We start from the raw sequence: 20,627 nt of genomic DNA on the forward strand, positions 1-20,627 counted from the left end.
CAGGCAGAGTCAGTGACAGAGCATTAGAACAGGGTGCCAAGGAAGCTCACCTCTTCCCCCTCTCATCCTCTCATGACCAGGACAGTGCCTACAGCTCGCTTCTAATCCTGGAAATTGGTAAAGACAGCTGAGATTTGGGTCCATTCTAGAAAGGGCCCCACTCCCAGAAGCTCTTGTTCTCCTGGTAAACAAAAACAAATTCGGTTCTGGTTTCTGGAAGTTTCTTTTCCAGTCCTCTCCTGTAATCAAAGAGAATTCTTCATAGAAAACTTGCAGAAAAACTGCAATTTACTAGAAACAGCATGTCATGTATGTGCGCTTGGTGATCAGAATCACAACTCTTGCCCTTGTTGGGATTAGAACAGAAAAAAAGTACTGTGATTGCATTATAATAGAAGCCAGAGTCCAAGATTGGGGATTTTCTTACTGACTCAGCCACCCACTGCCCTGCAGATGCCTAGTGCTGTACTAATCCTTCATTGTGCTAATATCTTGGAATTACCCTTTACCATAGGCTGAACATTTGTGTCTCCCCAAAGTTCATATGTTGAAATCCTAACCCCCAATGTAATGGCATTAGGAGGTAAGGCTTTTGAGAGCTGTAATCAGGCCCTAAGTGTGGAGCCCTCATGAATGGAATTAGTACCTTTATAAGGAGATGCCAGACATTGATTGCCCTTGTCATCTTTCCACCATGTAAGGATGTGAGATGGGGCCATTTGCAACCCAGAAGAGAGATGACCCTCACCAGAACCAGACCACGCTGGTACTCTGATATCCAACTTCCAGACTCCAGAACTATAAGAAATAAATTGCTACTGTGTGTAGTCACTCAATCTGTGGCGTTTGTTATAGCAGCCTAAACTAAGACACACTTCCTCTGACTCTTAAGTTCCTGGAAAGCAGGGGCCCAGTCTAAAACTTCCTTCTTGGACTGTCCGGGTGGTCCACTGGTTAAGAATCAACCTGCTAATGCAGGGACATGGGTTCGATCCCTTGTCCAGGAAAATCCCACATGCTATGGAGCAGCTAAGCTCATGTACCACAACTACAGAGCCTTTGCTTAAGAGCTGTGCTCTGCAACAAGAGAACCAACACGAGAAGCCCGCACACTGCAACTACAGAGGAGCCCTCAATCGCTGCAACTAGAGAAAACCCGCACGCAGCAGTGAACACCCAGCACAGCCATCAATAAATACATAAAATTAAATTTTCTTCTTTCCTCCACTGCTTTGTTAGTTCATATATCACAGGCACAAAAACCTGGATTTGTTCATTTTTAACGTTCCCGTAGCATGATATTTTGCCTGCCTGAATTCTCTTCCAACATGTATAATCTAAATATGTTTCTATTATTCTAGGTTAGACTATCATGTGATCACCCAGTAAGCCAGCCGACATTCATCACACATGCAGAGCAGTGGAAATCTACTAGCTGAGGTGTGATCCATGCTGAGGTATGAGGTGGTAAAGAATCTGCCTGCCAATGCAGGAGTCACAGGAGTCACAGGTTCCATCCCTGGCTTGGGAAGATCCCTTGGAAGAGGAAATGGCAACCCACTCCAGTATTCTTGCTTAGAAAATCCCATGGACAGAAGAGCCTGGCGGGCTACAGACCATAGGGTCGCAAAAGAGTTGGATACGACTGAGTGACTAAAGAGCAGCAGGAGTTCATGACATGCTTTGGGGGTCCCTTGGGGAATGGTTGGTGTCATCTAATCACCCCCTGGTTATCTCATGAGGGCCCTGAGTCTGGGTCCTTCAGGAACTGGTGTGCAGCCCAGAGCTGTAATTTTTCTGCACCATTGATGTGCCTGCTACAAAATACAAATAAAAAAGATTCAAGTTTGCCTATCAGCAAAGGAACCATGTGAAGACTGTCCTTGGTTTTCCTCAAAATTGGAAGCCTGTCAGCCAGTTAGGAGGCAGTTTTCTACCCGCAGAAGTCTGTGTAATCACAGCGCTGACAGCCAGGAGAAGCTGATCTGCCAGCTCAAAGCACGGACACAAACCACCCACGTACCCAGCACCAACCACGGAAAGTACTTTGGAGTGATGTGGTTTGGACAGTCGGCCTTAGGAAGAGCCTAGTGTAACACAGAGAACAGCCTGGAAGTTAGCAGTCCTGAATTCCCCTGTGAAGTCTATGCTTTGGGCCAGTCACCTAAGCTTCCGTGTCCTTGTCTATGAAAACATGATTTCGCCTCCAATTGCTGAGGCTCCTTCAGAGTCTCATCCTTGGGTACCGGGTGCCTATTGTTTCTATGTAGGAGGATAAAAGGAACCCCACTTCTCCCAAAGAGTAGCTGCAACTTGAGTCAAAATGAGACGCCGGTAGAGAAAACAGTAAAATACTTCAAAAGAAAAGAGGGTTGCCAAACTCCCCCATCAACCCCAAGGCCAAGTTGCGTTTGGATTTCTTTTGCATCAGCAGCTCTGCCAGTGGCCACATCCTTCTAAATGGCTCTTTTCCAATGGCCTTGATGACTTTCCAGCAGATTGAACCAGAACATCCTGATCTCTTTCTTGGGGTCTACTCAACCTTGGGTGCTCTCTCCACCCTTCAGGCAACAGTTATTATCACATAAGCTTCACTCTTCCTGGGCCCTCCCATGACTGGGTGACCAACCTCAGAGCCCACCCAGCCGCAGGCCTCTGGCCGAGAGCTGCTTTCTGGGAGGCCCAGAAGGTTCTGAGGCTGCACCCCACCCCTTTCTTCCCAGCAACCCCCCCACCCCCACCCAATGCCCTCCACACACATCGATGTCCCCAGCTGGCAGGGACCAGGGACTCCCCAGCCACTTTCCCAGGCATTTTCTGTGGCACTTCCCCAGTGCCCACCACAAGACAGCAAGGATTCAAGAGAAGGGAGAAGCAGACCACCCAAAGAGACCTTAAGAGAGTCAGAATTTCCAGAGTCACCTTGTCTGCTCCTCTTTACAGATAAGAAGTGAGAGGCCGGTTTCCAAAGCTACTAGTTAGTGGCTAAGGTGGAAATGACAACCCACTCCAGTATGCTTGCCTGGGGGCGGAATCCCATGGACAGAGGTGCCTGGCGGGCTACAATCCACGGGGTTGCAAAAGAGTCAGACTCGACTGAACGACTGAGTGCTCACAAACAAGGTGAGAACTGAAAACAGATTTCCTGATGCCCAGGCAGGGCCAGTCCCCACCTGATTCATTACATTTTCTCAACATGATCTCAGTGGAATCACGGATAGATGATATTCCAAAACTCGTAGATTACTTGACGAGATTCTAAAAGCCCCAGGAAGTATTCAAGGGAAATGAGAACCTAGCTGTAGTCTCTTTAAATGAAGCCTCCCTGAGCCCTTAAGTCAATGCTGTGTGTCTGGACCCCACAGGGCGGTGTCTGAACCTGATTCATCTCCAGAGATGTGATTTCTCTCCACACAGAGGGAAACTCACTAATCCCCTTAGTAAACTGAGTCAGCTCCAAGAGGAGAATCCTGAGGCCAGACCCAGGCCCCCCATGGGGATCCCATGCTGAAAATGCAGTCACCACCAGAGGGTGGCTTCCTGTCTTCAGTCTGATCCAGCCCAGACTCAAACCTCTTCTTTTAATTTCCTGTCCCATAGTGAAGAACCAAGCTGAAACATTGAAACCAGGACTCCTTAGCAGCTCAGGTCAACAGGAGAAAGTAACAGGAGAACGGATAAGAGGTTCATAGTCTGGGCACTTAACTTTTTGGGAACGTGCAGTGGGTTCCCTACTCCACCTCCAAGCCAGAGAACCTGGCCCATCTTCACTGTGTGTGCAGTGTATCAGCTGTGTCCTACTCTGCGGCCCCATGGACGGTAGCCCGCCAGGCTCCTCTGTCCGAGATTTCTCAGACAAGAATACTCGAGTGGGTTGCCACTCTCCCCCTCCTGGGGATCTTCTCCACCCAGCGATCTTCACTCTATTTTGTTCCAACGGTCTCTGCTCCAGGCTGCTCGTGACTCCTTTTCCTGTCTGGCTCATCTGCCGACATACCTGCTGCTGCGGAAGAACTTCCGTCTGTTCCAGCTCTGCTCTCAGGTTCAAAGCCTGTCTCCCCGCAAGGATGGCAAACCCCACAGTTGTAGCCTGTGCTCAATAAACACTGGTGCCAGGCTAAAATATGGTCACACAGGCAGAGGAGAGAGCTGGGAAAAGAAGAGCGTACGGAAAACGATGGCACACTCTTCAATAAAGGAGGTCGTTGAATAACAGTGTCGGCCTGAGAGAGCGATAGGGTAGGCTGACCACTTTCACAGCAACACAGGAAACCTGCCTGGGAGCCAGTCACCTCCTGTGGTGCCAGTGTGTGTATGCTGGAGGGGAGGATGGGGAGCAGGAACAAGGCACTTGGACAACCTAAAGGACAGACATTGTGAACTTATGGTTGCCGGGGCGGGGGAATGAGGGGTGGAAGGGATAGCCAGGGAGTTTGGGATGGACAGGTACATACTGCTATATTTAAAGTGCATAACCAACAAGGACCTACCTTCTGCATAGCACATGGAACGCTGCTAAATGTTATGTGGCAGCCTGGATCAGAGGGGAGTTTGGGGGAGAAGGGATACTTGTATGTCTAAGGCTGAGTCCCTTTGCCGTTCAGCTGAAACTATCACATTGTTAATCCAGTATGGTGGTGGTGGTGGAGTTGCTAAGCTGTGTCTGACTCTTGTGCCCCCAAGGATTGTATGCTGCCAGGCTCCTCTGTCCATGCGATTCTCCAGTCAAGAATGCTGGAGTGGGTAGCCATTCCCTTCTCCAGAACTTCCCCACCCAGGGATGAGACCTGGGTCTCCTACATTGTAGGCAAATTTTTTACCAACTGAGCCACCAAGGAAGCCCATATACCCCAATACAAAATACATAGTTCAAAGGAGAAAAAAATGAGAGAGGAAGACAAAGCACTTGGGCTTTTTCTTTTAATTATTTACCAGATAAAAAAAGAAAAAATAGTGATTGTTTCTTTTTACCCCCAACATATCAGTTTCCCAAGGCCGAGTGGGAGAGAAATTTGTGGAACAGTGATCGTGCTCCTGGCCTGGAGCAGATGCCTCCCCTCGCTCTCCGCCACCCCCAGCGGGAGGGGCAGGGCCAGGGGCCAGGCAGGAGTCTGGGACCGCGTGCAGGGCAGCGGTGTGGCTGGTGTTCTGTCTTCTCCCTGCTGCCAGCACATGCAGACCCTCTCCTGCCTGTCCCCCCACCATCCTCCCCTATTTGTCAAAGGAAGTAGGAAGATGGGCCTCCAGGAGGCGGGGCTGGGTGCAGAGCAGGACTGGGGAAGCACAGAGCTGACGTGGCCAAGGCCACCGTCTTCTGCTTCTATTGCACATCCTGGCTCAGATGCCCTGCCCTGAGCATTGGGCCACAACATAAGATGCTTCTGAAATTCAAACAAAGAAACTGTGTTTCTCTGCCAGGCTCACAAAGGGGAGGTGAGTTGTTGTGTGGATTCTTCTGATTTGTGTTAAAGTTATATTTAAGTTATTCACCATGGGGGCAAGGCAAAGATACCTTTTTAAGAAAGCAGATGGGGTTTGGATTCCTGGGGCCCTATAGTCACCTGGGCTTCTCTCAAGTTCAAAAGACCCAGAGTAACCCTTTCTCCAGTCAGCAGATGTTCTTTTGCATAAGATGGAAGAGGCAGCTGTGTCCATCAACCCCAGGATACCCCCCTCCAACTGTCATGACTCTGAGCCACTTGGGGGTGACCTCTCTTTCTGAACACCTGGAGAATCTGACAACGGACCCCAGGGAGCCCCAGTGCGGGCAGGGCTCTTCCCCACTCCCCTCTCTCCCAGGCTTCTCCACAGGAGTAATGGGAAGGAATTGGTGTTTCCCCCCTTGTTTTACACTGTGCATTTCTCCTTTAAGTGGCAGCTGTTTGATTCTCCTCCTTCTCATTACCAGAGGGAACAGAGAGGGGCTGAGAGCTGTGTAACGGACCAACAGACAGAATAAACTCCTCTAAACACGGTGGGGGGTGGGGAGGGGCCATGAGGACAGACTCTGATTTGGCAAAGCTGCACAAAATCTTTCGCCTTCACTGGCCAGAAAGAAGCTGGTGGGGGAAGACAAACCTAACTGAGCCCGTGGCAGGACTGCAGGCTATGAGAGACGACAGGGCACACACAGAACCGTATAAACTGTGGCACTAGAAAGCTGAGAAGGCAGGGCCGTGACCCCGGCTGGCAGCACACCTTGGGTGCACGCTTCCAGAAACTCTATCTGTCCCATGGTAAGTGGTGGCATCCAGATGCAGCAGCGGTTGTCCTTCCTCCTCTTCCCAACACATTCCGAGTTTCTCGTTTAAATAACTATGTACACACACACACATACACGCAAGCCTGGTCTCTCTCTGACGTGAGGGTTCTTCACTTGAGGGTCCTACAATGGCTTTAGAGAGTCGGTTCCAATTGTCTTTTTGGAGATTTCCTGCTTGGGACCAAATCTGCAGGGAGAAGAAATGGCTGAACTCTATGGCAGATCTCTGAGATGAAAGCACCCCAGTGTTTAAAGGACTGAGTCTTAATATAAATAAGGAGCCCAGGACCCCCTTCCCCCATTTGGTGCCCTGGCAGATGCAGCAAGAGTGCTGGGACTCATTAACCTTGAGCCTGAGGGTCACAAGCCCACCAGCCACCCTGGAAACACAGCTCCCTACCTCCCTCCGATAAGGACAATTTCTCAAGTTCAGCTTCAAGTTCGGCATCTGAGATCCTAGTGTTAGGCACACTGTTGATATAAAACGTCTCCTGGGGGTTGTCAGGCAGATTCGAAGGTTCTTTGGTGGTGTCCTGAAGCAGGATGTCCAACTCCTTCTCCAGTTCCTCACTGTCAAAGTCTGGAGAGAAAAGACGAAGTAAGGACACACAGCAGTCCAGGGAGGAAATGAATTAATGATCAAGGACTGTGGACAGCAAACCCAGCTCAGCTTTACAAAAGATGCCCAGGTCTTCTTGAAGGATTATTAAAAGAAACTGTGTGCTGGGCTTCCCTGGTGGTCAAATGGTTAAGAGTCTGCCTACCAATGTAGGGAACACAGGTTCAATCCCTCGTCCAGGAAGATCCCACAGGCCGTGGGCAACGAAGCCCATAACTACTGAGCCCGCACTGCAGAGAGCCCGTGCTCCGGGACAGGAGACGCCCCACAGGAGGAGCCCGAACCCTGCAACTAGACAGAGCCCACGTGCAGTAACAAAGACTCAGCGCAGCCAGTCAATCAGTAAATCAGTCGTGTGAGCTGGGAGATAGGGGGTACCTTCGAGCAGTTACTCTTTGTCCACACACAGAGCTAAGTCATTGAGGAGGTGTATTTTGTTTACACCAAGGAACTGACCCTGCTTCTCCTTGCCCGTGGAAGACACCCAGGGAGTAAGGGGCCCTGGAGTGCCGAGGGGCTGGTCAACAGCCTGTCAAGGAGGAAAGGCCAATTCCTTCCCATTACTCCTGCGGAGAAGCCCTGGAGACGGGGGAGAGGCTCTGCCTGCACTAGGAGAACAGATCCTGGGCAGACCTATCCCCGCACAGGGAGGCAAAGTCTGCTTAGAGAGGAAAGACGACAGAGTCATCTTGTCAACTCACCTAGGCCATTGGTTACCCCGCCAGCCAGTGTCTGGGAAACTTCATCCTGGGTGTCACAGAGCTGCAAGAGAAAAGTGCCAGGCCGTGAACTCTGAATGCGTCTCTGGCGATCTCAGTCCCTGGGTTTCAATGCTTAGGGTTACAAAGTAGTGCTGCCCATCTGGGAATCGGGGAAAGCTTCCTCAAGCTCACAAGGCCAGCAGTTGGGGAAAGAAATAAGTATCAATACAACAAAGTCACTTCTGTCCTCAGAAGTGTCCAGTGTAGGGACGTGCCCTGCCCAACCCCCATACCTCCTGGATCTGATCCACAAGGCTCTCCGCCTTCTCCACTGTGACATCCTTCATGGAGAGTTTCAGTGCTCCCACCCCGGCCTGATAGGCATTGAAAACCTAAAGAGAAAGCAGTGGTCAGTGCAGATGAAGAGCACTGGGCAAAATACAGACCACACTGTTCCGTCTCCAGAAGACAGCTTTGGGTTTTTTTCTCCTTACCCATGCACGATTCACCCCATGTCAACTGAGCCCAAAACTTCCCAACAGGAAGGGCAAAGGCAGTCCCAACCATGTCCTGAAAGAACCCCAGCCTTCTCCAGACAGCAAAGCCTCAGTGGAAGGGAGGAGGGGCAGACACCGCACAGAACTGGCCAAGCACTGGGGCGGAGGGGTGGTGGCTACCATCTGATCTGTCTGCGAGGCATAGATCCGGTCCAGGATGCCTTGAACTGTGTCCAGCTTGGCATGCAGGGCCTCGATGCGCTTCTCTGTCCGCTGCTTGGCCTTGAGAGACCTCAGGGCCTGGTGGGGCATGGAGACATGGTCAAGGCCAAACCAGGTAGGCCAAAGGGCCTGAGGAAGAGAGCCCTTCCCAGAAGGTAAGGCCCACCCCAGGTTTGTAAAGCAAGCCATCATGATGCCTGGGCCACCCAGACCTTCTGCTCTAGCCTCGAGAAGGCTGCTCTCTGAACTGGGCTCCTCACAGCTGGGGGTGAGGAGTGAGGAGAGAAAACTCACCAGCTGCTTCTTCCCTGCTCGGCATGCCCGGCGGGCTTCTTCTTTATACCTATAAACAAAGGGACAGCTGAAGATGATGAGGCCATAGGAGGGGGGTGGCAGGATCCTCAAGTGTCCCCACAAGTAGCACTTTTGGTGAAGGTACTTTTCAAATCTGAAGAGCAAATTCATTTCATCCAGTGGCCAGAAAAATGATGCCCAACTGCCCACGGCCAAACCCCTGCAGCAGGTTATGAGCTGGGAGCGGGGGGTCTGCATATGGGGAAGGCAAACGACCAAGGAAAAGTTATTTCAATTCATAGAGAGGGAAAACAGGTCGATAAAGTGCCTTAAAGAGACTGCCATCCTGGGGGCCAGCAGGTAGGGTGTGACAGACAGCCATCCTGGGGGCCAGCAGGTAGGGTGTGACAGACTGCCACCCTGGGGGCCAGCAGGTAGGGTGTGCCAAGTTGCTTCAGTCATGTCTGATTCTTTGTGACCGCACAGACTATAACCCGCCCGGCTCCTCTGTCCATGGGATTTTCCCAGGCAAGAACACTGGAGTGGGTTGCCATGCTCCCCCTTCAGGGGATCTTCCCGACCCAGGGATCAAACCCGAGTCTCTTATGTCTCCTGCACTGGTAGGCAGATTCTTTACCACTAGCACCACCTGGAAAGCCAGCAGGCAGGGAGTGACTTCCTAACACCTCCAATGACCTTGGCATTCCCACAAGGTGGGGATTCTCCGCTGTAAGAGGGTGTGAACAAGCACATTCTAATTCCGCGTCTATATATCCTACTTTTCGGGGAAGTGCTTATGTGTCTTCAGCAGAGATGTCTTGCATGGTCATTGGAGGGGAAGGGCAGAGGTCCCTCACCAAGACCCCCAGAAGGATGTATATACCTGGCTCGTTCACTACTACTGGGCTGGCTAAAGAGTTCATTCGGGTTTTTCTGTAAGGTCTTACAAGAAAACCCGAATGAACTCTTCGGCCAACTCAACGTATCCCCATAAGGCTTGGCTCAGTAAACACTGGTTAAATGGATGATGGCTTGGAAGAACATAAACACAGTGCACATAAACAGCTGCACTTGTAGGGGGAAGAATTCATTTTGTGTTCCTTTGTGATAATTGGTGCTTTCTGTAACTGTTGCACTGAGCAGTTAGTACTTTCCTAATCAGCAAAATATACCCTTAATTCTTCTTTTTAAAGAGCCCCTGGTCGCCAGTGCTTTGCCGGCTCTGAGGGTCGGCCAGGGTCGGGTCGGGGGCACTCAGCTCAGGGGGAGTTACCTCTCGGCTTCCTGGGACAAGGACTCCACCTTGCGGGACAGCAGCTGTTCACTCTGCATCAGCTGGTAGACCCCCACATCCACGTCATTGACAGGCGAGACCTTGGCGTGGGGGCCTCGGGCAAACTTCACGATCTGAAGGGAGAGGGACAGATTACTGCTGCTGTGACCCCACATGCTGAGAAACTGCTGGGCAGGGGTGCTGGCGGCGATGTCAGCACACAGGGGACAAGGTCTCGGGGGGTGAAGGGAGAAGGGATGCGTTCCCGTACCTTCTCCCCATTCTGCTCCAGGACCGTGACCCGCTTCTCCTTCTGCAGCTGCAGCAACACCAAGTAGAAGGTCCTCTCATCTGGACAGGAGCCAGCACCCAGGGTGCTGAGCTCCGACAGGGCCACCACGGGGTGCGAGGAGAGCGGGGAGCTCTGATACAGACGGTACACCTCCTCAGCCTTCTCCTGCAGGGGAAGTGCAAAGTGCCTGTGGGGAGGATCGCTGCCCCCAGAAGTCTGAGAGCCTGGAGCTTCAGATCCATGATCACGTGAGGTTAAGGGCAGGGGCACACCCAACCTGTCCTCAGCTTTGGAAAAGGAAAAAGGATTCATATTTTTTTAAACCTCAGAGGAATGTCTGGTGAACATGGGTGAAGTGAGGTACATGATATGTTGGGAGCCAACTCTGGGCTTGCCCTTCCATTTGAGACTCCGTGTTCCTGCATCTCCCTTGCCTATGGTCCCCCAAGGAGAGAATGAGGCAGTGTGGTGTGGTGGCCTGGCCACGGATGAAGAGCCAAGGCTGGTGGTCAGGCCAGCCTGTGTGATCCTGGACCAGTCAGCCTCACTGGCCCTTAGCAAGCTGTAGAAGGTGAATGGAGATGATGTCCGAACTCCCTGCCAGTCCTGGTCTCTCCACTTTTGTGGCAAATGGCAATCCTGCAAACCAGAATAGTACTGAGTCTAGAAAGAGCCTCAAGAGGGAAGTATGGGATGGGATTTTTGCGAAAACTTAGGCATTTTTAGACTTAGATGAGAAGTCTAAGAAATATAGGTTCTAAGAAACAATGCCACTGTCTTCCTCCTTCATGGAAATTACTCTTTGGTCTTCTGCAAATAAGAAATACGTACTGAAGTATGCACAGGATGCTATGAAACTACAGAGAAGGACTACCCAGGAATTCAGCAATTGCTCAGAAAAAAATGGTTGTTGAGCAGAATCCCACAGGTAAGTCATTAGGTAATGGTGGGAAGGTCATCTCAGGAAGAGGAACAGTCACGAGCAGCAGCATGAAGGTCTAAGTCTTCTTTACCACATATACAAAAATACCTACTACATTATTAACATTTAAATTGAGGAAATGAAAGCATAAAATATTTTAAGAAAATGCTTATAAAAAATCTTATTAACCTTTGAAGTAGAGGGTTATGTCTTTCTAAGCAAGAGCAGAAATTCAGTAGCTGAAAAGGAAAATTGAAACATCTATAGAAATATAAAAACTTTTACATGGTAAAAGACATCGAAAGTAAAGATGAAAACAAGAAACTGAGAGACAATATTAAATTCTTAATACTATATATATCTTATATATGTATGTATATGTATATATATATATATATATATGAAAGTGTAGCTGCTCTGTCATGTCCAGTTCTTTGCAACCCCATGGATGGACTGTAGCCAGCCAGGCTCCTCTGTCCGTGGGATTCTCTAGGCAAGAAAGTGGAGTGAGTTGCCATGCCTTCCTGCAGGGGATCTTCCCAACCCAGGGATCAAACCTGGGTCTCCCATGCAGACTACAGTCCATGGGGTCACAAAGAGTTGGACGTGACTGAGTGACTAAGCATACACATACACACATTTATTATCCTTAATAAATAGAAAACTCCTACCAATAATAAAAGACAAAGAATCCAAAATAAAAACAGGCAAAGGCTATAAAGAGGCAATTCACAGAAGAGAATATGTAAATAGCCAGTGGATAGGGGAAAAGATGCTCAAATTCCAAAAACGAAGTATTTTTATTCATTGAACTGACAAAATTTAAAAGACTGATGTTATCCAGTGCCAGCAAGGATGTGAGGAGACTGGGTACGTTAATATAATCTTCATGAAAGTATAAATTAGTACAAACTTTTGAAAAGTAGTTTGGTAATTTCTGTTAAAACTTAAAATGTGCATATACATTTCTAGAAAAGTGAAAAGCATACATGTAGGCACAAGGCTGTCGAAGAAGTATTTCTTTGTAACAGAGAGAAACTGGAATGACTTAAATATCCATTTGTGTAGTAACTATTGGATAAATTGTGGCATGTCCATAGATTATTATGCAGCCATCCAAAAGAATGAAGTAGATCTGTATCATGTAGGGACCTAGAAGGGTGCTCATGATATATTAAGGTGGGGGGAAAAAAGCTGATTGTAGACTAATAGGTAAAATAAGGTAACATTTCTAGAAAAAAATGTATATACATATGTATGTATATGGGCTTCCCTGGTGGTTCAGTGGTGAAGAATCCACCTGCCAATGCAGAAGACACAGGTTCCATCCCTGTGTTGGGAAGATCCCCTGGAAATGGCCACCCACTCCAGTATTTTTGCCTGGAGAATCCCATGGACAGAGGAGCCTGGTGGGCTACAGTCTATGAGGTCACCAAGAGTCAGACATGATAGAGCAACTGAACAACAACAAATTACGTATGTGTATATTGAAATATTTACTGACTCTCTACCATGTACCAGGCACTGTTCCCAGGGCCCATGAAACTTCTCCCTTCTGGTGGGGGAGAAAGATAAAATACAAGTAAATAAGATTTTCAGGAAGTACTAAATGCTAACAAGAAGATAAAATGGAAAGTAACATAATAAGGTCAATAAGAAGGGATGTGTGCTTCTGCAAACAGAACTGGGAAGGGAATGTACCCAAAGAGGTGGAGATGGGATGAACAGAAAGGAAACTTTATTTGTACAATTTCTTCAAATCACAAAATCTATGGGCAATTTTTACCGTTTTGTATTTTTTTCAAATAAGATTAAAACTTGCTGACTGCTTTCTGCGTTTAGACTTGGGAAAGTCAATTTACCTCAGAAATAGGCTTTCTTTGTTTTATAAAAATATCCAGATAAGACCCTTTATTTTCACACATGAAAACAAGTCTCCTTCCCAGGAGAAAACCATGTATCTGAAGTCACCATATATTTGATAGCAGATGTCATCGAATGAAATTAAGCGTCAAAGTGTTCTCTGCAGTGATGTAAGCTGAGTACAGATTTAACTTAACAGAAGAGCCAGATTTATTTATCTACCTAAAGAGGATTAGACTACTTTGCTGTCAAAAATTGTTGGTTCTTAGGTTTCGGTGATTCCACTCCCATCTACCCACATCTCTGCCTTCGCTCTCAAAACACTGAGTCCAAAACCACATCTGTGAGGATAAATGGGTGGACCTCCCTTTGCTCCAGGATGGAGCACACCTGAGGTAAAAGGCCACAGGGAGGGACAGAGCTGGCCCAGAACAACTCCAACCACCAAGCAGTTTCTATCTGTCCCTGGCTGAGCCCTGGAGGCTGGGAGGGAGTGCAGTGCAGAGGGGGAGAGGCGTTTTCCTGAAGGAAATCATGCTGCTTAGTCAAAAATCGCCAGGGACACGGAGAGCAGGAAGGTTTTGGAGACTTGATCCCCAGGCTGAGGTGGCAAGGAGGAGGGCTGTCTGTCGAGGTGAGGAGAAACTGGAGCTTCCCATGGGCTAGGGGTTGGGGGCTGTGACCTGGCCCCAGCTGTGTGGAAGCATCCAGGGCTCTGAGGCTGGACTTCAAGTGATTATGTCATTCAAATGTTAGTCACTCGGTTGTGTCTGATTCTTTGCAACCCATGGACTACAATCCACTAGGCACCTCTGTCCATGGGGTTCTCCAGGCAAGAATACTGGAGTGGGTAGCCATTCTCTTCTCCAGGGGGTCTTCTCAACCCAGGGAGCGAACCCAGGTCTCCTGCATTGCAAGTAGATTCTTTACCACTGAGCCACCAGGGAAGGTTGGGCTTGGTGAGTTTCAAAAATAACCACAGTCTGCAAGTCTACTTTATAGACACTATGTTCAGTCAACTTTATAAACACACACACACACATATATACACACTTAAGGTTACTGTAACCTTGCCCGCCGCAGTCAGGGGGAGCGGTGGGGGTGACACAGGTCTGCCCTGGGTTAAAGAGTAGGTGGAGGGCTTCCCTGCTGGTCCAGGGGTTGAGAATCTGCCTTGCACCGCAGGGGACATGGCTTCCATCCCTCGTCAGGGAAGGTCTCACACGCCACGGAACAACCAAGCCCGTGCCACCACTACTGAGCCCATGTGCTTGGGGTCTGTGCTCCACAGAAGGAGAAGCCACCACAATTCAAAGCCCGTGCACCAGAACTAGAGAAGAGCCCCTGCTGCCTGCAACTAGATAGAGCCCTCTCGCAGCCACAAAGATCCAGCACAGCCAAAAATAAAATAAAAATAATCTTAAAAAGAAAAAAGTGTGTGGGGAAGTAAAGATGTGGGGACAGCAAAGCTTGTCTGAGAAGGGGAGATAGAGCAGTGACCAGTCAGGGCCCCAGGTCCCACAGGGAGTCATCCTGAGATGGGAAGGCTGGGGTGGGTTTATAGGCTGAAGAAGGAGAGCATGACAGAGCGGGAAGGAATACACAGATTGGGAGGGTCACTGATGCCACGAAGGGCAGGGACAGACTTGAGCACATAGGGGACAGAGGAAGGACACTTCACCCTCTGAGCCTGGGGAGGAAGCAGGGCTGAGAGGAGGTCAAATTGGGAGCGGGAAGACAGACAGCTGAAGGTGCGACTAAGGGGATTCTGTTCTCAGTGCAGTGTCTGCAGAGAACATGAAGCGTGTGGGGGGCGGGGGGACAAGAACACGAGGCAGCAGAGTAGCTCCGAGGGCCCTCCTAAAGCTGGGGACCTTGAAAGGGCCCCACTCCTGGTGATAGAGCAATTTTTTTCTGGCAGAAATGAAGGACCATGGGGCTGATCTAAGGGCTGACTGATTTGCTGATGTCCCCGGTATGGCCCAAGAGAGCTGTGCAGGAGCCAAGGGTGTAGATGAGAGAAGCAGTCAAGCATCAGCTGCATGCTCTGGGCTTCGAACAGAAGGCAGGCCAGGAGGAAGCTGAGTGACCAGAAGAGCATGAAAGGAAAAGAGCCTGGCGGTTTCTTTGATAGTGGTGAGTGAGTGACAGGAAGGACATCTGGGCAGAGTCTGCTGACCTGTTGTTGCTGTTTAGTCACTCAGTTGTGCCCAACTCTTTTTCAACCCACGGACTGTAGGAACCCATGGACTTTTTTTTTGACCCAGGCTCCTCTGTCCATGGGATTTCCCAGGCAAGAATACTGGAGTGGTTTGCCATCTCCTTCTCCAGGGGATCTTCCCCATCCTGGGATCGAACCCGTATCTCCTGCACTGGCAGGCGAGTTCTTTACCACCAAGCCACCAGGGAAGCCCAGTCTACTGATTTAGGGAGGGCAAAGCTGAAAGAGGAAATGGCAACCAAGTTTTCTCAACTTTAGTTTATCATTAATCCCTACAAATATAGAAATTACTCAGCTGTGTAACTGACAATTTCTAGATAGAGGCTCAGCCTTGAAATGTACAAGTCCAACCAACAACTCATTGCTACAAAGTAGAGCAAAAGGAAGGTCAGATAAACTCAGTTATCAGCTCTGTCAACCCGTTAAAAAAGATCCGTTCTTTTTCTAATGATTCACCCAAGCCACCCAAGAAACGTGGAGGGTCCTATCATCACCCCAGATGACACCCAGACCTCTCACTCCTGATCACCCACCTTAAGAAGCTCCACAGCCACGAGCACCTCCTCAGCAGGAACCTTATGATCCCCTAGCATGTTGGAAAGAGTCCACTTGAGGGGCTTCAGCAGGAAGACTCCGACCCCCCAGGAGATCCAGCTGCTGTCTACACTGGCCATGAAGTCAGACTCCCGCTGCAGCTCCCCTCGACTGCCGGTGAAGAAAGAAAAGGGCAGGTGGTAGGCTTTACTGCAATGGCCCCACCTCCCTCCTCAGCCCAAAGAGGAATGTGATCGTCATCTTCATAAGCACCATTTACCAGGCACCTCCATGTCAGCTATTGTGAGCAGCGCTGTTTACACTCCAGCTCCAAGCCTCACAGCAATTTTTGGCATGAGAAAACTGAAGGACTGAGATGACAGAGGCCAAAGCTAAACTATAATTTGGCTCCAAAATGCAAGCTCTCTGATAAGGCTCCAGAGACACAGGAGGCCATAGGGCCTGTGTTGAGACTTCTCTCGACGAACGGAGCTCAAAATAATAATAGATTAGTGTCAAGGGCAAGATATGAGGATGAAGACAAAGCAGTTCAGAGAAAGGGTTTTCTGCTAGTCCTAAGCTTGGGTGGAGAAGCATTTCACAGTTCTAGTAATAAGTAGCTAAATTTACTGAATGCTTCCCATGGGCCAGTCACTATGCTAAGGGGTGCTAAGGAGTATTTCTTCAAATACACAAAATAAATCTAAGTACAATCACATTTTATAACTGGTCAAACTGAGGCTTATGGAGAGATACATATTGTTCCCTCGGTCACATAATTTAGCATATAGTAGAGCCAGGATTTGCACCCAGGCCATCTGGCCCTCAATCAAAGCTGTTAACTACTCTGCTGTGCTGCTTCTATGGAAATATGTCCCTCAGAAACTCTTCAGGTCCCAGGCCCTGTCAAACATCAGGAGGCATCAGTGGGGTGCCAGCAGTCAGGAGAGGAGAAATAGAGGTACTACAGGTCTCTGGGTAGGAAGTGGGAGAGGATGGTCCTGTTGTAATAAGGAAGCTCAGATTCTTTCTGTCCCTCACTGACTTTTTCAGCTACTGTCTACTCTGTGCCCCATGTGGTACATGAATGGAAACTGTCCTAGAAAGAAGTTCCAGAAATGGCTTGCCCCATCAATGTCAGTCAAGGGAAGGGGACTGGGAGGGAGGAAGATCTCTTAATTGGGAAGAGGGTTGAGCTAAAAGCAACATATCAAAGTTGACTTTCTTCAGTCTCCCACGAAGTCACTGTGCTAGAGAGACCCCTCAGGATATGACATATACAACATGAGTACAAATGCTTAAGACTCAGAGGACCCCAGGTCCAGCCCTGCCATAACCTCTAACCATCTGTGTAACCCCCAGTAAGTTGCTCCATCTCTCTCAGACTCAGCTTCTTCTGTCTGAGAGGATAATTCTGTCACCGCAGGACTGCTGAGGGAGCCAGAAGAAATGGTGTACGCAAAACGCCTGCACACAGCAAAGTGCTGTACATCTGTTAGATGTTCACGCTACCAGCCTCAGGAACCCAGTAAAACCCTGCACCTGTCGCACACGTAGCACCTACAGGACCTTCTCGGATCACCAAGATACTCAGTCATGACCTCCGCTCTAAACAGCCTGTGCCAAGGACAAGCCAAGACAGGCCAGACACAATACCTGTGCCGGGGGGCTGTTGGTAAGGTCCCCACACACCTCTCCCCCACCACTACTTTCTTCTTAGCTCCGCCCTTCCTTAGTTCAATAAATCCTGTCTCGCAGACCTTCTGTTGTGGGGTTATTCAAATTTGGAAGCCCCTACATAACGGGATTCCAGTCCAGATCACTGTCACCTCCGCCAGGCTGGCTTCTCCTCCTACCGTCTGGATCGCATCTACTCAAGCTATCCTGGCCCCTCAATTTCCTCCATACCCCACCTCCCATTCCCTCCAAACACCCCTAACCTGGCCTCCTGCGCCCACTGAGCAAACACACGCGGCTCCTGGAAGCCAGACCCGAGACTGGGCGCGGTGCGCCCGGGAGAACGGCCTGGGTCGCTGCCCGCGGGGAGCCGCCCCGCCCCCCGGCCGGGCCCGCCCTCACCGCAGCAGGTCCTGCAGCACGGTGGCCAGCCCCAACGGGACGCTGCCCTTGCGTTGAAAGGCCTCCTGCAAGTCCCGCAGACGCAGGCGCACCACCCCCTGGCGGCGGCTGTGGCTCAGCACCAACGGCGCCCAGAAGCCCATCTTGCTGTCCCAGTCGGTGCTGTTCACCTCGCGACTCCTCTTGAAGGCGGAGAACAGGAAGGACATGCGCTCCTCATCCTCCTCCCACTCGGGGGGCAGTAGGCCCGCCGGGTCTCCCCCAGCCGGGGCCTCGGCCTCCCGTTCCGGGGACCACATCGGAACCCCAGCCCCGCCAAGGAACCGAACACAAGCCTGGCCCTAGTCCCCTTCCGCCCTGGTTCCCTCCCGGCTTCCGTTCCTGGGCAACCTCCTCCTGTCATTACGTCATCACCGCGTGAAATAAGTCTCGCACGTCCTCATGGCGCATGCGTTTCTCTACCTGGCCTGCGCCAGGAGGCGGGATAATGACCCTATTTTCTAAGAAGCTCAGAGCGCTTGCGCCGACCCCTCCTCCCGCAGCCTTTGTGCGGAAAGAAGGTCGTAGCGCGTGCGCGGCGGGTAGGTGAGCGTCGCGCCCCCTCGAGAGTCATAGAGTTTGGCCGAGCGTTGTAGAGAGGCGAACGATTATGCCCGAAACTTGTGGTGGTTTCAAGTACTAGGACTCGAGAGTGTCGCTAAGGGGCCTAATGGCACCAGGATCGCCGCGTGGATCACTGTTCATCGCTACTTGACCAGGCGGTCTTACTTCGGACATTTAAACTCCCAAGTTAGCCTTCGTTTACAGTAACGTCAGCGGATGAACAAAACTGTCACTCAAGGTCTGTGAGAATGTACACACCGATTTTCAGGAATCCACACGCTTCTACTTTTCTTGCTCCCCACGTTCTACCCTGGAGTGCCCCCTCTGTTTCCTTCTCAGAATCGGTATCCTTTAAGATCGAGCCCAATTCTAATCTTCCTTGAGAGACTTGCCTGGCGGTCCAGTGGTTAACACTCCCGGCTTGCACTGTAGGAGGCATGGGTTTGATGCCTGTAGGGCAGCGAAGATCCCACAAGCCTGTGGCGAGGACCCCAAACAAACAAATAACAGCAACAAAACCTTTCTTGAAACCATTTCAGACTGCATGATTGTTGATCTCTTTTTCTGGAGTGGACGGTTTAGCATTTACCAGTCTGTCCTGATCCCCTCGGCCAGGTGCAATTTCCTTAAATATCTACGTCGCATAGTGGTGCCATAGAAATGTTTCATAAACTGAAAGATGCATAACTTGACTCTTGCCCTTCTAATATCTTAGAATATTGTTAGAGTCTCAAAAAAAAGAAAAAAAAACCTCATGAGTAAGGAATATGTCTGGTGTCTTAAGAATCAGTTTTCTTTTTAACCAAACCATTTAAAAGGCAAAAGGAGTTTCTTTAATGGAACCAGGTAACAATCATCAGAGTTGAATGTAAACGTGGCCTCTGCCTCTCACTGGCTGTGTGACCTTGATTAAATACCTAAACTTTCTGAGCTGCTTTTGTAAAATTATATTTCCTAATAGGGTTGTTGGAAGGAAATGTTATGTAAAATAACTGGCACATAATGTAGTGGGTGTTATCACTGAGTGGCAGGCTGTTTAGTAGTTGGGACCCAGTTTAAGGAAGAATTTTAATAAGCATTTTGAAGGAGGAGAAGGGATATGATTGGTTACATGAATGAATGTGTCCACTGATATTAAGACATTATGTTATATTCTCCCAAGAACGTTCACAGTCAATATCTCATTTAATGCTCATAGCAACTGACAAAAATTTTCCTTGACCACAGGTGGTTCTGAAGCCTCTTCTTAACTATACTTTGCCAACCTTGGCCCATAAAGATGTAAACAAAGACTAACAGCTTCTGGCAGCTGAAAGCATACTCACAGGATGACCCTAGCCACCTCTTAAAGTGCCTACCTGAGAACACTCAAGGTTGTCAAAAAATTTACTGTTTGTTTCCATCCAACACCTGAGACAGGGCCTCTGTCTCTTGGCCTCTGCAGGAGGGGAGGAATCTTACTCTGATAAGCCCTAGTTAGCAAACCCATATGAGTTTTACAGGGATCAACCTCCTTTTGTGGGTTTTTTTTTTTTTTAATAATTTCTCACTGCCCTAACCCTGCTGAGACACCCTCATCCTCTTACCCATTCCCTCGTTCTCCCTTTAAAGAGCCCCATCACCTCTGTACAAATGAAAGTTGAGTTCAGCTCACCCTGGACTCTTTTCCTATTGTAATAGTATATTACTGATTAAAATCTGTCCTGACCACTTTAACTAGTGTCTGGCTTTATAAACAAAGAACAAATTTTGATCCAACCCTGTGAGATGTGTTGGTACTTCTTCCATTTTACAGAAGGGAAAGTTGTATCATGACTACTTTGAGTCTGGTGGAAAACATTCCAGAAAAGAATAGTATATAATGTGAGTTGTACCCCTGAGAAACACATTTCAGCTATGCTGTCATACCCTATAAAATGACCCATTGGTCTATGTCATGAAAGAGTCCAGATTATTCTTTCTACCCTAGTCCCTGAGTCTGATAAAATAGGCCTGCTCCTAACCATTTTCCTTGGTGGTCAGATGGTAAAGAATCCGCCTGCAGTGCGGGAGATGTGGGTTTGATCCCTGGGTTGGGAAGATCCCCTGGAGGAGGACATGGAAACCCACTCCAGGACTCTGGCCTGGAGAATCCCCATGGACAGAGGAGTCCGTGGGGTTGCAAAGAGTCAGACACGACTGAGCGACCAAGCACCGACACCACCTAAGCATTTTCAGGAGAGCAGAGTTGTGGCCACCTGTGTCT

The 20,627-nt window shown here is 49.3% G+C and overlaps 1 protein-coding gene across 1 annotated transcript; it reads right to left on the reverse strand.

Moving 5' to 3' along the window:
- Window positions 1–4,906: 4,906 nt before the first annotated feature.
- CHMP7 (charged multivesicular body protein 7) lies at window positions 4,907–18,157 on the reverse strand. The gene is made up of 10 exons (XM_043927788.1): window positions 17,780–18,157; window positions 15,700–15,871; window positions 10,140–10,325; window positions 9,869–10,002; window positions 8,596–8,644; window positions 8,260–8,379; window positions 7,876–7,974; window positions 7,583–7,643; window positions 6,663–6,842; window positions 4,907–6,449 (listed from the first exon to the last, which is right to left on the reverse strand). The coding sequence occupies exons 1-10, from the start codon at window positions 18,076–18,078 to the stop codon at window positions 6,397–6,399; spliced, it is 1,353 nt and encodes a 450-aa protein (XP_043783723.1). The 5' UTR covers window positions 18,079–18,157; the 3' UTR covers window positions 4,907–6,396.
- Window positions 18,158–20,627: the final 2,470 nt, after the last annotated feature.

This window comes from Cervus elaphus, chromosome 16 (genome assembly GCF_910594005.1).
Source record: "Cervus elaphus chromosome 16, mCerEla1.1, whole genome shotgun sequence".
In the NCBI taxonomy this organism is placed as follows: Eukaryota; Metazoa; Chordata; class Mammalia; order Artiodactyla; family Cervidae; genus Cervus; species Cervus elaphus.

What these genes read in the sequence shown, in the direction of transcription:
- CHMP7 (XM_043927788.1), bottom strand. Translation starts at nt 18,078, where the DNA reads ATGTGGTCCCCGGAACGGGAGGCCGAGGCCCCGGCTGGGGGAGACCCG. An exon ending in GAGCAGGGAAGAAGCAGCTG is followed by an intron (nt 8,380 to 8,595) that starts GTGAGTTTTCTC and finishes ATGCCCCACCAG; the next exon opens with GCCCTGAGGTCTCTCAAGGC. An exon ending in ATTGTCCTTATCGGAGGGAG is followed by an intron (nt 6,450 to 6,662) that starts GTAGGGAGCTGT and finishes TTCTCCCTGCAG; the next exon opens with ATTTGGTCCCAAGCAGGAAA.